The sequence below is a fragment of the Spinacia oleracea genome, chromosome 6 (assembly GCF_020520425.1).
Source record: "Spinacia oleracea cultivar Varoflay chromosome 6, BTI_SOV_V1, whole genome shotgun sequence".
Taxonomy (NCBI): domain Eukaryota; kingdom Viridiplantae; phylum Streptophyta; class Magnoliopsida; order Caryophyllales; family Amaranthaceae; genus Spinacia; species Spinacia oleracea.
The window spans coordinates 15,326,453-15,344,228 of NC_079492.1; the positions used below are offsets into that span (position 1 = coordinate 15,326,453).

The window sequence follows — 17,776 nt, forward strand, 5'->3', positions numbered from 1 at the left end:
CTAAAAACATTAAATGTACTCGGATACCCCGTATGTATTTTCTAAAATGTTACTCCGCCAAGTAGTTTTATATTTTACAACAAAATCACGCGTTAATAGATGTTATTAAGTTTGATTCATTTTGACTTTCTACTTTAGAATAATTTATGACTATGCCTTGTTCATTTATAGGTGATTTAATGGAAAATATTGTTAATGACTTAATTCCAGTGATCATATAGCTACATGTCACATCCTATATAATTATGACATGACGTATCGTCATCTTTGATGTTTGTTATAAGTTTCGAACATGTGACCTCTCATTCTTTTAGTCACATATGAAACCACTATGCCACAACTCATTTTGTTATTTCATATACGTTCATAATTATATTAAGTCAATATAATTAGAAAATTGATCTGAATCATTTTGACATTACTTGTATGAGTTACTAATCCTTAAATGATAAAATTTACTAAAGTATACTCAAAATAAGATATATATTATAACGTAACAAATTAAATTAGACTCGAAACGAATTATATAATAATCTAATTGATCAATTTTTCTATTTAATCCAAGACATCGCCCGAGACACTAACTAGTTTTGTATCAAAACCAAAGAGTAAGAGTCTAAGAGAAAATAAGTTTTGCACCATGAGGCCATGACCCAATGGGATAGTGGTTCAAATGGTTTTAATTGTCTATTTCTTTTTCACAAAAGAGTATTCAGAGAAGGGTTTGGACCCGAGATATTTTATTTGGGATTGAAATTGAATTGAGGCCCACCATAGAATTGGTGATGATAAATCATACTACCTCTTTTTGAAATTATATTTGCGCTTTCTATTTTAACCCATTTCTTAATTTTTTTTACATTTACTTTATTATATTCTTGGATATGAAAACTTACTATCTTATCGCTATAACCCCACAATATTTATAACTTTCCGCTCACTTTTTTTTTCTTACACCCGCCTACCTTTTTACACATCAACCATACTTTATTCATATTTTATTATATTCACACACATTTTTACACATTTTTATTTATTTAATCTTAATATTTGTGCAACTGTAACCAGATCATCTTGAAACGGAGATAGTAATAGCTATGATCATTGAAAAACCACTATAAATTCAAGACATCAAAATTATAACCCCATTTATTTTTGTTTTTAAAAATCATATGATTTAATTTGAATTATTAACTAAAAAGCAGCTATACCTATAGTAATTATGTTGATTTTTGAAAACCGACAATAAAAAACCAGAAATAACGTTTTGTAGTTTTCATATTTTTGTTTTTAATTTTAAAAAAAAAACAGAAAATTGGGACAAAAGAGTACACTGAACTAAATTAATAAGAGCATTGTGAAAAGGGTTTGGATCCCACATATTTTATCTGGGGTTGAAATTGAATTGGATCCCACCATAGAATTGGTGATAGAAATTTGAGGACGCACGCGTAAGTTTTAATGGACCTCAATTATATAACAAAATTGTATTTTCATCAATGATTACATTAATAAGAATTGTACAACAATATTTGCTAGAGCCCATCTCTCTCACTTATATCTTTGGTAGAATTCTTGTTTCTACCCCACACTCATGTTTTTTGTGGGAGCTCTCTTGATTGGCTCACATCTAAACTTATGCAAATACAACATATTTATAGTGGTTGTATTCTGATTTCTAAATTTTTCTACTCTCCTCATTTATCTAGATTTTTCTTAGGATAATTCTAAATATTTTAGTTACTAGATTTTTCTAGTCTAACTCCTAGATATTTCCTAAGATTATTCTAGATTATAATTTACAATCACATATTTCTAGAATTTTTCTAGATTAATATTTAACAAATTGGTGGTTATAAATCGTTTTCGGGTTTAAACTTTCCTATAATAACCCCAAATGATGAAAATTTCAAAACTAAAACCACTATAAATTTAAGATATCCCTGTCAAATTTTTTTTTAAGACACCAAAATTATAAACCCCCATTTATTTTGTGCCTAAATTTTCTAGGAACTAACGAAGTACATAATAAAAAAATATATGATGATATTATTATCAAAAGATTGGAATATGGATACCATTATCATAGTTTTCAAGTATGTAGCAATTTTCCTAGCTACATACTTCACTCTTAACCATACCATCCTACGCAATTTCAAGCTCAAGGGGAAGTTACCACCATCTCCATTTCTTTCTTTCCCTATTATAGGCCACCTATACCTGTTTAAAAAGCCCATCCACCGCTCCCTAGCCCGATTAGCGGCCCATTATGGCCCGGTCTTGTACCTCAGGATGGGAGCTCGGAACGTCCTCTTACTCTCCTCTCCGGAGGCGGTTGAGGAGTGCCTTGTTAAGAGTGACGTCTTTGTTGACCGCCCCCGGCTCCTCCCTGGGAAGCATGGCGGCAATAACTATACTAACATTGCATGGTCCCCTTACGGGGACCATTGGAAAAACCTACGGAGGATTGCAGCCGTTGAGATGTTATCCCCTCAGCGGCTGCAAATCCTGTCAGGGATCCGGGCCAAAGTGGCCCGGTCCTTTATCAGTAGGGTAATGAAAGAGAGCGCCGAGAATGGCGGAATAGTGGAGATGAAGTCGGCTTGTTTCGGGCTCACCTTAGATAACATGATGAGGATGTTAATAGGGAAGAGTAACTATGACGAGGAGGCGAGGAAGGGGACGACGGAAGCTTCTAGAAGGTTCCAACAAATTGTGGAGGGTAGTTTTAGAGTTAGTGGGGTGAATAACTTGGAGGATTTCTTGCCATTTTTGAGGTGGTTTAGGGTGTTTTTAGGATCACCTGAGAATTTTATGAAGAAGTTAACAAAAGAAAAGAATGAGTTTATGCAAGGATTAATGAAAGAACATAGAGAGTTGGAAAGTGAAGGACGTTTGTCTGATGGGAGGAAAAGGGCAATGATTCATGTTTTACTGTCCTTGCAAAAGGAGGATCCTCAATATTACTCTGATGACATGATTGGAAGCCTCATTTTGGTACGTAACATGCTAATTCCCTATCTATCTTGTTGATAGCTTCTTATGTCCTAATTTAATTAGTTATCAAATTGTTGATATATATATATATACCAATATAATGAGGTGTTGGCCTAATAGTTAAAATTGAGGACCTGTGTATAATAGGTCATAGGTTGTTCAAGATTCGTCATTTAATTTGTTGATAAGGAATTTACACATTCTTTGTCAATCTCATGTATGACGTTCATTTCAAAATGATATCTACGGTTACTATTACACAAATATTAAGACAAAGTAGAAAAAATGTATAAAAGGTGGGTGGATTTAATTAATAAAATATGGATAAAGTATGGTTGATGGGTATCATGGATATAAGAAAAAGTAAATAAAGTAAGAGAAAGTGAGTGAAAAGTTGTAAACGTTGTGGGTAAGAGAGGTAAGATAGTAATTTTTCATGTCAAAAAATAGATAAAACAAAAGTGTAAATAAAAAGTTAAAACATTTTGTAAACGTAGTTAGTATACCAATTGTTGTGGGGTTTTTCCGGTAAGATACCTGGGAGGTTTCTTGGTAACTTTTACAGATTAAACAAGATTGTATTTTTATAGAGAGAGAAAGTAGAGAGAAGGCAGAGCAGCAATTGCTCTAGCATGTATTGATTGTGACCCCTTTTTCTAGGGAAGTGGGAATATTTATAGTACTAGGTTTTTGGGGGAATGACCTAATATTCCCCTTACATGATTGGCTGGGGAATGGGAGGAGGACACGTGTCCTTTCTCCTTACAATTCTCTGGTCTCTTTTGGCAATAGTGGGCTGTTTGGGCCTATTGTGCTTAGTCATTCACTTGGGATACATACTAATTAAGCCCCTTTCCAGGTATAGGTTTTATACATACATTTATACACACTTAAATACATACATTGTAGATACCTAGATTAATACTCATGCCTCGGAGTAGACTTCGTATGATTTCTGCTTAGGGGGCGCAATACGTGCCATGTGTCACGTCCTCATTGGTACACGAAGGCACGGTAATTTTGCCCACAACATTTGCCCCTCAAGAAGGGCATTTCTGGAAACACATTCCGGGTATCGCTTCTTGACTCTTGTTTTGCATCTTCATCTTTGGGTCAGGTGTTGAGATGGTGACACGTGTCACCTTTCTCCATTTTGCCCCTCCCTATATATAGAGGTGAGGGGGGTAAATTTCATTTTTTACATTTCATTTTCACAGAGCTTTCATAGGCGATTTCCGGCGTGTTCCTACCACCATCAGGCGATTTCCGGCCACCACGAGACTCATCCTTTTCCTCGTCACACTCATCCTGTTCTTCGTGAAATTCATCCCGTTCTTCGCGATACTCATCCTGTTCTTCACCAAGTACTTCGCAGATCTTTCAAGGTTAGTTTTCGCCATTTTTGTTATCCTCTTGTCATTTTCTCTTTGTTAGCGGCCGACCTCTTAGTACTAGGTAAGGGTTTAAAGGTTTTATTTAAGATTTTTCCGCCGTTCATCTTTTGTCGGGGCGGACGTCCAATCGCGTCTTTTTCTTCATTGTTGGTCACCCCTAAGCCGTGCTTCGTTCACTATGCAGAAGGCATGGCTAGAACCAAGCAAACGGCAGATCCGACGCGCCTGCGCTTGCGGGAAGAAGCATCGACACCTCCTAGGGAGAGATATTCTTCCACCGCCTCGGCAGTCGACGAAGAATTTGCCGAACTCTTTCAAGAGATCGACGAGTACGTCGAGGCGGGGGAGCAGGCGGCAAGCTCGTCGGAGGGTGCAGCGAGCCAGGCAGTGGGGGAGCCAAGCGTCGCTCCATTGTCATCGGCCGCCGAGGAACAAGAAGCTGCTCCCCAGCTTATTAGGCCCAGAGGACGGGAGGAGGCCCAATTGCTTCCGTCAGAGATTCACCCAGACGTGGGCTGGATGAGGTGGCTAGACAGGCACGGAGCCAAGATGAGGGATGACCTCTGCGTGGGGGAAGGGTACCAAATGCGCGTGCCGGCCGGTCTGGACTCGACCGTCAGCCTGCTTGCCGAGGGAGAATTCCCTGTGTATGCCGCGTCAATCAAACTCGGCATGAGATTCCCTCCACACCCCTTCGTTGTGGAGGTGTTAGATGGTTTCAATATTGGGGTGGCCCAGCTGACCCCCAACTCATGGGCGGATATCTTTGGCTACATTGCCAAATGTGCACTGAACGACGTGGAGCCGTCCTTCAACGCCTTTCTGCATCTGGTCTCCCTCTCTCGTTCCCCCAGTGCTGCCAAAGGGTGGTTTAATCTGAGCAGCCGTGGTACCTACCAGACAGTGGTCGGCAAGCTCAGCAAGTGGCATATGTGGAGGAAGAGGTGGGTCGTGTTTTACACTGACGACCAGGAGATGTATGAGAGAATGAGCCGTTGGAACTGTGACGCCAACTTCATGGATCGTGACGAGCCCCTTCCCCCCCTTACTGCCGAAGAGTGGGATCAGATAATGGTCCTGTTCAGGGCCAACACTTACCACTTAACAGTGGATAAGAGTTTCCATGTGCCGGCCGAGTGGTTGCCGCACATTAGCCAGTTTCGGAACGAGGCCTTTCTAGCGGCCGTAGGCTTAGGATATTCCATGACTCGAGGTTGTATGCCAATTTATGTGCCGTTCCGCGTTGGTCTATTCATTTTTTCTAACTTTGGATTTCTTTTGTTCACAGAGGAAGGAATGAGCAAGCTATCGGCGGCGGATATTGGGAAGGGCGATATGACCGATTGGATGGCGGACATCTATGAGGCCAAGATGCAGAAAGCCAAGGCCGAGTTGGAGGAGAAGGTGAGTATTCTCTTAGGTTGTTGTTTTTGCAAGTTAAACTTCTCCCGTCCAGCGTCTACAGCGGACGTCTTTTTAGTGACGAGCCGATATCCTGATATCTGACCCGTGTTTGCTAAGGTAGGCCTCGTCACTTTTTATTGACGGGCCCCTTAGTTAGTGTTTTTTCAAGTGACTCGTGATTGATAGGGTACGCCTCGTCATTTTTGGGACGGACGTCCTTTTTAATGACGAGCCACTTTTCTGCGATTGACTTGCACTTGATAAGGTACGCCTCGTCATTTTTAAGACGGGCGTCATTTTTAATGGCGAGCCACTATTTATTGAGTGACTTGTGATTGATAAGGTACGCCTCGTCATTTTTAAGACGGGCGTCCTTTTTAATGACGAGTCACTATCTTGTGAGTGACTTGTGATTGATAAGGTACGCCTCGTCATTTTTAAGACGGGCGTCCTTTTTAATGACGAGCCACTATCTTGTGAGTGACTTGTGATTGATAAGGTACGCCTCGTCATTTTTAAAACGGGCGTCCTTTTTAATGACGAGCCACTATCTTGTGAGTGACTTGTGATTGATAAGGTACGCCTCGTCATTTTTAAGACGGGCGTCCTTTTTAATGACGAGCCACTATCTTGTGAGTGACTTGTGATTGATAAGGTACGCCTCGTCATTTTTAAGACGGGCGTCCTTTTTCATGACGAGCCACTATCTTGTGAGTGACTTGTGATTGATGAGGTACGCCTCGTCATTTTTAAGACGGGCGTCCTTTTAAATGACGAGCCACTATCTTGTGAGTGACTTGTGATTGATAAGGTACGCCTCGTCATTTTTAAGACGGGCGTCCTTTTTAATGACGAGCCACTATCTTGTGAGTGACTTGTGATTGATAAGGTACGCCTCGTCATTTTTAAGACGGGCGTCCTTTTTCATGACGAGCCACTATCTTGTGAGTGACTTGTGATTGATGAGGTACGCCTCGTCATTTTTAAGACGGGCGTCCTTTTAAATGACGAGCCACTATCTTGTGAGTGACTTGTGATTGATGAGGTACGCCTCGTCATTTTCAAGACGGGCGTCCTTTTAAATGACGAGCCACTATCTTGTGAGTGACTTGTGATTGATGAGGTACGCCTCGTCATTTTTGAGATGGGCGTCCTTTTTAATGACGAGCCACTATATGGTGAGTGACTTGCGACAGATGACGAGGCCTAATATTTGACCGTCCCTTACTTTCTTTTTTAGCAAGCTAAGGACGCGGCTAGGGCGTCAGGGAAGAAGAAGGGGACGACTCTGTCCCAGCTGAAGAAGAGAGCTGTGCCGGCTGGCTCGGAGACTCCGAGTACCTTCAAGAAGCCAAAACCCCTACCTCGCCGTCTCGTGAAGAAAGACGAGTCGAAGGTTGCTGAGGGGGGATGCCCTGATGACGAAGAGATGGGCGTGGACAAGCCGTCTCTGGTGGTGGACTTGGTGGAGGACCCTCTTTCGGGAATCCCGGCCGACGTCCGCTCTCAGATACCGGCGGAGGTGGCCCGCCGAGCTAGGTCTTCGGGCGGTAAGTATTATTCGAACGTCGTTCAGACGTATCGAGCCTCCTCTGGCAGTTCTTCTTACTCTCCGCGTCATCCTAAGGCCATTGTTTTTCCTATAGCCAAAGACAAAGGGAAGGATGCAGCTGCTGCCGAGGATGAGAACGTACCTGCTACTCCCCACTATTCGTCAAAGGATAGGGCGGCTATATGCCGCAAGGTTTTTAAGGCCGTCCCCGCAGAGTATGTTGCTTCTCTTCCTGGCCGCAAGACTGACGCCCAGTTTGGTGCGATCCAGGCCACTCTTCTCGACGTAAGTCGATTTCCAACTTGCTTGTACTTGTCTTCCCTTTTAGAGTCATTTACTAATATGTAGCTTCTTCTGCAGTTGTTCTGCCGCATGGAATTCTGCAAGAGCTGGAAGACCCGCACTGCTAAGGAGCTCAAAGCTCAGGTGGCTGAGTCCACCCACCATGGTGACTATGCGTTCAAGTCCATTGAAGAGGTCCGCCTGCAGATGCAGACGACCATAGACCTTCAAGCGAAGGAGGTGGCTGCGTTGAGATCTGACAAGGCCGAGCTGCTTAAGAAGATCTTGGCGCAGGACAAGGACATGGTGGCAATGGTCGAGGAGGCCAAGACAGCGGCGGCGGAAATACGGGCGCTTCAGGACCAGTTGCGGGAGTACCCTCAGGTCAAAGAGGCGGCTGAGGAAGCCGAGCATCTTCGTGGGGAGCTAGAGACGGCCAGATCGCAAGTTCGCACCTTGCGTGAGCGTCTTCTGGAATCCTATGATCAGGGGGAACAAGCGACCAAGGACGCTGTTAAGCACGCCTGGGAGAGCCACATGTCAGAGTATGATCTTGGGTGGTTCCAGCGGCGAATGGAGCACAGTGCCGCTGTGTTGGCTGCTGAACGTCTTGGTCAGCCGCCCCCTGAGTTTGTATCATCTGATGACGAGGACGATGCGGCCGCCCCCTGATTTGCTTCCTTTCCTATTTTTTTTAAAAAATTTTATTCAAGCGTTCCCGTGCCTAAGGGCAAAAACAATTATGTTGTAAAGTTTTGGCGCTGATGGCGTCTGTATCATTGTGCCTGCTGAGCACACAACAATTCTCTTTCTTTTTTCTGGTCAGGAATTCTGAGCTACTTTCACACGCCTTTCTACGGGCGTTGTTTTATAAGTAAATAGGTTTTTTTGATGTTTCTCCTATCTCGCATTTACTTGCTCTTCATAATTTGATTATTCCTTAATCAATAGGCTTAATAGGCTTAATCAATAGGTATGGTTGCCAAGGTGCATCCGAGTGTACACTAAGCACGTTAATGCCGCAGGCAACTGAGTAGGCGCTAGGCCCTACTTTGGTCGTCACTTTCTTTGGCGAGCGTGTCTATAACGATATTGATTGGCGCAAGTCAATCAACAGGTATGATTGCCGCTAGACATGCTCGTCAAATGGACTGTACAGCCAAACGTTCGTGCCGCTGAACTTTTGAGCGGACAACCTTTGTTTCCAAGTGGTTGGTGCCGCTGGCAACTGAGCATGCGCTAGGCCCTACTTTGGTCGTCACTTTCTTTGGCGAGCGTGTCTATAACGATATTGATTGACGCAAGTCAATCAATAGGTATGATTGCCGCTAGACATGCTCGTCAAATGGACTGGCCGGCCAAACATTCGTGCCGCCGCGCTTTTTAGCAAGCAACCTTTGTTTCGAAGTTAATCGTGCCGCTGAACTTTTGAGCGGACAACCTTTGTTTCCAAGTGGTTGGTGCCGCTGGCAACTGAGCATGCGCTAGGCCCTACTTTGGTCGTCACTTTCTTTGGCGAGCGTGTCTATAACGATATTGATTGACGCAAGTCAATCAATAGGTATGATTGCCGCTAGACATGCTCGTCAAATGGACTGGCCGGCCAAACATGCGTGCCGCCGCGCTTTTTAGCAAACACCCTATGTTTCAAAGTTTGTTCATGCCGCTGGGCTTTTGAGCGAACAACCTATGTTTCAAAGTTGTTCATGCCGCTGGGCTTTTGAGCGAACAACCTATGTTTCAAAGTTTGTTCATGCCGCTGGGCTTTTGAGCGAACAACCTATGTTTCAAAGTTGTTTATGCCGATGGGCTTTTGAGCGAACAACCTATGTTTCAAAGTTGTTCATGCCGCTGGCACGTATTATGCTGTACTGGTCGGCCAGCGGCTTGCTTATATTAGGAGGGGAGTTGGATAGGTGATCAGCCTACAACTTGGTGCTAATCTGGGCCACTTCTTAGGCTTCAAACAATTAGTCTTGCTGAGTTTTTGCTAATCTGGGCCACTTCTCAGGCCGTCATACAATTAGGCTTTGGTTATGCATTGGAGTGTATATGTTTATATTCATTGTGCGAACAATAAATATTACGAAACAAATAGAGTAGTATTATTTATAACTTTGCAAGGCGAATTTAGCCGGTTACAAAAGTAATTACTACCCTACTATGACCATTAGAGGCCGCCCCTTGGGCAATGGATCGTGGTAAGTAAGACAAGGCTTAGCACATATCTAGAAGAAATATTTCTTGAGGTTGTCGGCATTCCAAGTGCGTGAAATAGGGCGGCCTTGCATGTCTTGAATGCGGTAGGTTCCATCTCTAACTTCATCATAGATCTCGTAAGGTCCCTCCCAAGTGGGCGTCAGCTTACCTTGTTCATTTGCTCGTCCTGTGGACTCCATTTTTCTGAGGACAAAATCTCCCACTTTGAGCACTCTATTAGAGACTCTCTTGTTGTATTCTCTTGCCATCCTTATCTTGTACAGCTGTTGTCTGAGCGCTGCATTTCCTCTAACCTCGGGCAGAAAGTCCAAGGCTGCTTTCATTGTCTCCCAGTTAGCATTTTCGTCATACAACATGACTCTCAACGTTGGCTCACACATTTCTATGGGTAGGACAGCCTCGGCGCCATAGGCTAGCAAGAAGGGTGTTTCACCGGTTGAATTCTTAGCCGTGGTGCGGATGGACCATAAGACATTTGGCAGCTCATCAGCCCATAGACCTTTGGCTTCGTCAAGCTTCTTTTTAATTCCTTCAGAGATAATTTTGTTGAACGCCTCAACCTGACCATTGGCTTGGGGTCGTCCGACTGATGCAAAACAGGTGTGTATACCGTGATCTGCCAGCCACTCTTTCAGCTTAGGCGTCTCAAACTGGGGCCCATTATCGAAGACTATAGCCTGTGGAATCCCAAAGCGAGTCATGATGTTCTTCCAAATGAATGCTCTCACATCAGCAGTTTTTATGTTTTTGAGCGCTTCTGCCTCCACCCATTTGGTGAAGTAATCTACGGCAACGATGACATAACGCCTTCCTCCTGGTGCGGTCGTGAATGGGCCTAGGAGATCCATCCCCCATTTAGCAAATGGAATTGGGCTTATAATGGGCGTCAGAACTCGTGCCGGTTGATGTATTAGGTGAGAAAAGCGCTGACATTTGTCACACTTCTTGACCAGTGAGATTGCGTCCTCCTTAAGGGTCGGCCAGTAATAGCCGGTTCGAAGTGCCTTTTCAGCCAAAGCCCTTCCACCAATATGCGAGCTGCACAACCCCTGATGAAGGTCTTCTAAAATTTCCTGCCCCTTCTCAGGTGTTACACATCTTAACAAAGGACGGGAGTAGGCCTTTTTGTAGAGGGTGCCGTTCCACATTTCAAACCAAGAACATTTCTTTTGAAGTTTTGCCGCTTCCTTTGAGTCTTCGGGCAAGTCTCCATTCATTTTGAAGTTTACTATGTCATCCATCCATGTGGACGTTCTGTCAAGAGTTTCCACTTCCATTTGCTCAACACTTTTGTGCTCTTTTACCTCCCAGAACACGTGCCGAGGGGTATCACAAGACGCGGAACTTGCCAACTTTGACAGGGCATCAGCTTGGTTATTTTCCGAGCGAGGGACTTGCCTTACTTCAAAACTTTTCAGTGGCTCTACTTCCTGATGGACGGCCTGCATGTATTTGACCATAGTCGGATCCCTAGCTTCGTAGGTCCCATTAACTTGGCTCACAATCAGTTGGGAGTCAGATAGTGCTACAATCTCCTCGGCGCCTGCCGCCTTACACATTTTAATGCCACAAAGCAGGGCTTCATATTCGGCTTCATTATTTGACGCCTGGAAGTTAAATCGCATAGCATATTCAAAAGTATCTCCTTCTGGGGAGTGACAGATTATCCCTGCTCCACATCCATTCTGTGTGGATGAGCCGTCTACATACACTGTCCACACTGTGCTTGTATTCTTGGCAAAGTCTGGCCTCGTCATTTCAACAATGAAGTCGGCACATGCCTGCCCCTTGACAGCTTTCCTCGGCTCATAGGTGATATCAAAGGCGTTCAGCTCTATTGCCCAATTCAGCATTCGTCCTGACGCCTCCAGCTTTGTGAAGGGCAGTTTGAGCGGCTGATCGGTGTAGATCACTATTTTGTGAGCTAAGAAATAAGGACGGAGCTTTTTGCTGGCCATGAACAGAGCTAAGCCAAACTTTTCCACTGTAGGATATCTAACTTCAGCATTTTGAAGAACATGACTGACAAAGTATACCGGCATCTGTATTCCCTCCCTCTCTGTCAGTAGAACGGCACTCAACGAGTGCTCGGACACGGCGAGATACATGTACAAAGTCTCTCCTAGCAAGGGACTAACAAGACGAGGCAAGGTGTGTAAGTGCTCCTTTAATCTGACCAATGCCGCCTCGGCCTCGTCCGACCATTCAAACTTGGCCTTCTTTCTGACAGATCTAAAAAAGTAGTGGCACTTGTCTCCAGCCCTGGAAAGGAATCTGCCCAGGGTGGCCAAGCAACCTGTGAGCCGCTGGACCTCCTTCACTGTCTTTGGTGAGCTCATATCAATTACTGCCTGGATTTTGTCTGGGTTGGCTTCAATTCCTCTTTCATCAATCAAGAAACCTAAGAATTTGCCTGCCGTCACCCCGAACACACACTTCTTAGGATTCAACCTCATGTTGTAAGCTCGAATAGTCTCAAATGTCTCTCTGAGATCAGTTATATGCGCCGCCCTCAGCTTACTTTTTACGATCATATCGTCAATGTAAGCTTCAATATTCCTGCCGAGCTGCTTAATGAACACAGTGTTAATAAGACGCTGAAAAGTGGCCGGTGCATTTTTTAACCCAAACGGCATCACCTTGTAGCAGTAAAGGCCTTGTTCAGTAACAAATGACGTTTTCTCCTGGTCGTCAGGCCACAACGGAATCTGGTGAAACCCTGAGTAGGCATCCATAAAGCTCATCATGGCATGCCCCGCTGTAGAGTCGACGAGCCGGTCAATCTTGGGCAATGGGAAACTGTCCTTTGGACATGCCCTATTGAGGTTGGTGTAATCAACACACATTCTCCAGGTACCATTAGGTTTTTTGACGAGGACCACATTAGCAACCCAGTCGGGGTACTGACTAGGCCTGACGAACCCAGCCTCCATCAACTTCTGTATTTCCGCGGCTGCCGCCTGATTTCTATCTTCCCCATGGTTCCTTTTCTTCTGACGAACCGGTTTAAAGTTTGGGTCCACATTCAGCTTATGGACGGCCACAGCAGGGTCAATACCCGGCATTTCGTCCACCGTGAAAGCAAAGATATCTTCAAATTCTCTCAAAAGGTGGACCAATTCTGCCGCCAGCGGGTCGTCAGGAGAAATCCCGATGGGCACTACTCTGTCAGGTTTGTCTGTGTTTAAAACCACATTGAAATGGGCCCCAACAGGCTCTGGGCGTCTCTCTTCCATGTGCCCTGCTGAGATAGTTAATGTTTCTTTGACAACCTTGGGTTGCGTGTCGCCACATTTTCGTTTGTTGCTCCACGTCCCTTTCTCTTCACCCGTCCCCCATGCTTCTGGACTCAAGGTGGTTAGGTAGCAATCTCTAGCTTGTTGCTGGTCACCATGTATAGTGCTGACGCTCCCATCGTCACAAATGATCTTAAGAAGCATCAGATGAGTCACAATGACAGCCTTTGCCCTGTTCAACGTGGGACGCCCCAAGATGATGTTATATGCCGTCAGATCTTTCACTATGAGAAAACGGACATCCATTTGCCGAGATTCCTTTTTATTTCCCATCCTCAGAGGAAGGGTAATTATGCCGACTGGGTGGATGACACTACCTCCGAAGCCTATAATGGGATAGTGGATTTTCTCAATTTTTGAGGGATCATGTTGCAGCCGATTCAAGCACTCTAGACTAATTATGTCCGACGAACTTCCTGTATCAACCAAAATACGCCTAACCCTTAGGTTAGCAACTTTTAACTCAATTACCAAAGGATCGTCATGCGGGGTGGAGATTTTCCCACGGTCGGCCTCGCCGATTTCAACTTTTGGAAACGGGTCAACTGTGGCCTTGCCGGACAGCATCACTTGTCCCAATCGCTTGGCATAATCCTTCTGGCCCCTCATGGTCGGCCCGCCGGCGGCCAATCCTCCTGAGATGACTGCCACGCACTCTGGGTCGGTACGATTCCCATCTTCCTCCGAGGGAGGGGATTTGTTTTTCTTGTAGAAGGGTTTGCCAGAACCTCCCGTGTTCCTGCTGATATAACTTTTTAAGAACCCCTTGGTGGCTAGGCCATCCAATGCCCTTTTCAAGCTCTTACATTCATTGGTGTCATGCCCAATGTCACTGTGAAAGTGACAGTACAGTTTGGGGTCCCTACTTTCTGGTGGTGACTTCATGGGAAATGGACGATCAATGTCATATTTGGACCCGACGTCCATCAGGATTGTGTACATGTCTGTGTTATACTCGAAACGCTCCCGATCATAAGTTCTGGGCCGTTTCTGACCTGCCGCTCCGGGGGCCCTGTCTGATTCTTTTGCAATAGCCCACGTCCCGTTAGGCCGGTTCTTCTTTTCAAATTTCTCCTTTTTTGCCGCTAGCTCGGCGTTATCACTTCCTCTGGGGTCTTTCGGGACGCTGCAAATCTCTGTTGCATGAATGAAGGCCTCCGCCTCATCCAGCACTTCTGCCATTGTTCGGACGCTTTTCTTTACCAGATCAAACTTGAAAGAGCCCTTTTTAAGCCCTCGAATGAAGTTATCGAATGCAACACCATCTGGCAAATCCGGAATTTGCCCTGCCTCTAGATTGAATCTCTTCACATAACTCCTCAGGGACTCGTCCTTCCCTTGCTGAATCCTACTCAGATGCATGCTCGTCTTCTTCTCTTCCTTGTGAGCCATGAACCGAGTAGAGAACAATAGCTCGAGCTCCGAAAAAGAGCGAATAGTTCCGGCTGGAAGTCTCTCGAACCACTTAGAGGCTACTCCTTTGAGTGTGCCCGGGAAATACTTACACCAAGTTGAGTCAGTTGTTCCTTGGACATACATGTGATGCCGGTAAACCAAGAGGTGCATGTCCGGATCTGTGGTACCATCGTAAGCATCAATGTTGGGCGGCTTGACTTTGGGTTCCCTCGGGGCTCTCATGATAGAGTCTGCAAAAGGGGTGGTGTGCCCTAGGGCCATGTTGGACACCCCCTCCTGAATGTGATATACAGGGTCTTGACGCCTGGAGTAAGGTAGCCGCAGGGAGGACTCGCGTCCGCGAGTTTGACGGGTTGGACGGGTGGCCCCTGGACGTGCCTGGCTCAGATGCGTATAAGTTGGATGAGGGAGAGGTCTATCCGGCATGACGGGGGTTGACCCAGTGTCAGAAAGTTCCGACTCAGAGTCGGGCAACTGCTCTGCGCGTGGCTGCTCACGTCCTCGGGACGTTTCTCCGATCAGCCGCCGTGGCATTCGGCGTGGTAGGTAAGACATGGTCTGATTTGGCTGACTTGTTGGCGGCTGTCTCCTTAGGTCCTCGCCTGTCAGCCTGGTCCAGACATTTGGGGGCGCAAAGAAAGTGTTGGCCTATTGCTTGCCGGCCTCTCATGATTTGCAGCCACAGCAGTGGTGTAAATCAGCATACTCTTCTGTACCTCAGCATTAACTGTCTTCCCTACATCAGCTTGGAACTCAGCCAAAATAGCCCGAAGAGCACCCACAGAGACAGGCATATCAGGGTTCTCCTCTATTACCGTATCCACCCGAGGATCCAGGTGTCCTCCAGGAGGGGTGCGATTGGCCTGGTCGTCCTCCTCGCTGAGCACCTCTACCTCGGCAGTGTGACGAGGGGTGTGCCCGGCCGCAAATGTACGTGCGGCATCTTCAGTGATTCTTGTGGCCGGCGTATGATGTTCAGTCGGCATTTCTCTTTCGAGGGGTGGCCGCTCTACGCGTGTAGGCCGCCCAGCATCGTTGTCCTGTCGTTGATCTTCCATGTTACCGTACCTCCCCACAGACGGCGCCAAATGTTGTGGGGTTTTTCCGGTAAGATACCTGGGAGGTTTCTTGGTAACTTTTACAGATTAAACAAGATTGTATTTTTATAGAGAGAGAAAGTAGAGAGAAGGCAGAGCAGCAATTGCTCTAGAATGTATTGATTGTGACCCCTTTTTCTAGGGAAGTGGGAATATTTATAGTACTAGGTTTTTGGGGGAATGACCTAATATTCCCCTTACATGATTGGCTGGGGAATGGGAGGAGGACACGTGTCCTTTCTCCTTACAATTCTCTGGTCTCTTTTGGCAATAGTGGGCTGTTTGGGCCTATTGTGCTTAGTCATTCACTTGGGATACATACTAATTAAGCCCCTTTCCAGGTATAGGTTTTATACATACATTTATACACACTTAAATACATACATTGTAGATACCTAGATTAATACTCATGCCTCGGAGTAGACTTCGTATGATTTCTGCTTAGGGGGCGCAATACGTGCCATGTGTCACGTCCTCATTGGTACACGAAGGCACGGTAATTTTGCCCACAACACCAATATAGTGAGGTTTTAATCTAGTGATTAAGACTGAAGGTATGTGAAGAATGGCCATTTAATTTGTTGATTAGGAGTTACGCATTCTATGTCAATGTCATGTACGTATTCCGTATGTAACAAAATTAAACAAACTTGCAGGCACTATTTCAAGGTGGAACAGACACTTCAGCAGCAACAATAGAATGGGCGATGTCGCTCCTTGTCAACAATCCCGACGTCTTGAAGAAAGCGCAAGAAGAGATGGATAGAAACGTCGGAAACAATCGTTTGGTAGAAGAATCAGACAAGAACAACCTCCCTTACTTGCAGTGCATCATAAATGAGACACTACGAATGTACCCTACAGGTCCAACAGGATTACCTCACGAGTCAAGGGGTGATTTCAAAGTAGGGAAATACCATGTACCAAAAGGGTCAATGCTAATCTACAACATATGGGCTGTACACAACGATCCCAAAATATGGGATGAGCCATGGAAATTCAAGCCAGAGAGATTCGTTGGGGTTGGGCTTGGGGTTGAGAAGAGTAAAGTAGTAGGGTACAAATTTATGCCTTTTGGTGCCGGGAAAAGGATTTGCCCAGGTGAGCACTTGGCTGTCAAGGTAATGTGGTTGGGAGTGGCTATATTGATCCAATGCTTCGAATGGGAGCGAATTGGCGAGGAATTGGTAGGCATGGAAGAAAGTGGGGGTGTTTCCTTAACCAAAATTGATCCCCTACAGGCTAAGTGTCGCACTCGCCCTACCATGATGCATGTCCTATCCCAATTCTAATACCCAAAATATAAAGGGTTTATCGTTATTGTTGCAGTGATAGAAGCGGTAGAGTACGAGTTGTGCTTTAAGATAAATAGTAATATTAATTGTTGTGATTATATCAATTATGTATTTTATCATTGTTGTTGTATTGTCAAAGTTAGTAAAGGAAGGTGGTTGAATAGGGCCTCGTCAATAATCAATCATATTCATCATTGTACCCAAGTAGTATATCAACTACCCACAAGGATCACCTCCAAGACAATCAACCAAATAATACAACTCCAATATACCACAAATAATCTACCAAACAAACAACCTACCAAATAACAAATAATGGACAACAACTAAAAGTCAAATGCGGAAGAATAAAATGCAATCAACACACATGAATTATACGTGGAAAACACTTTTGATATAAAGAGTAAAAAAACCCAAGGGATTTGCGAGGAGTCCACCCTTGTCACCTTCTCTTATTGTGACAAAATTGAGGGAAAAAGAACCCAAAACAACCATACAAAGGTTCACAACCCACCAACACTTCCATACATACGAGATCTACAATTGAGAGATAAAAGATGAAGAATATCACCCAATTTCGTAAGTTCTGTCTAGCTGCGATCATGAATAAATAGAGCTCAAAACAACAATCTAACCGTTCAAAACAAGGTTCTATGTGTCCCCAACAACCAAATTTCAGCAAAATCCAACGGTTGAAACTCCGGCAAAAGACAACTTCGTGGAGGTCGTCCTTGAAAATACGACCAGCTCTTCTCTTTTTCTCTCCCCTTCTTTTGATTGTGTGTTTTCTGATTTTTTCTTCCAGCGGACCTAACTCCCCTTA

At 44.8% G+C, this 17,776-nt stretch overlaps 1 protein-coding gene across 6 annotated transcripts; it reads left to right on the plus strand.

The window, feature by feature from the left end:
- Positions 1–1,874: 1,874 nt before the first annotated feature.
- On the plus strand, positions 1,875–17,131 carry LOC110789698 (cytochrome P450 81Q32). 6 transcript variants are annotated; one of them, XM_056831162.1, is made up of 5 exons: positions 2,862–2,997; positions 5,680–5,795; positions 7,036–7,345; positions 7,442–7,632; positions 7,708–10,601. In XM_056831162.1, exons 2-5 carry the CDS (start codon positions 5,688–5,690, stop codon positions 8,299–8,301), a joined length of 1,203 nt encoding a protein of 400 aa, XP_056687140.1. In that variant the 5' UTR covers positions 2,862–2,997; positions 5,680–5,687; the 3' UTR covers positions 8,302–10,601. The 6 variants fall into 6 exon arrangements, 5 of the variants coding, with proteins under 5 accessions (XP_056687137.1, XP_021850094.2, XP_056687140.1 ...); XR_008923128.1 differs by lacking the exons at positions 7,036–7,345; positions 7,442–7,632; positions 7,708–10,601 and adding exons at positions 4,215–4,382; positions 16,315–16,446 and having other exon boundaries at positions 1,875–2,997; XM_056831161.1 differs by having other exon boundaries at positions 7,036–7,632.
- The last annotated feature ends 645 nt before the right edge of the window (positions 17,132–17,776 follow it).

Coding starts and splice junctions, on each gene's coding strand:
- LOC110789698 (XM_056831159.1), top strand. CDS start 2,041: ATGATGATATTATTATCAAAAGATTGGAATATGGATACCATTATCATA. Junction 2,998..4,214: donor TGATTGGAAGCCTCATTTTG/GTACGTAACATG, acceptor TCATTTTCACAG/AGCTTTCATAGGCGATTTCC. Junction 4,383..16,314: donor TACTTCGCAGATCTTTCAAG/GTTAGTTTTCGC, acceptor ACAAACTTGCAG/GCACTATTTCAAGGTGGAAC.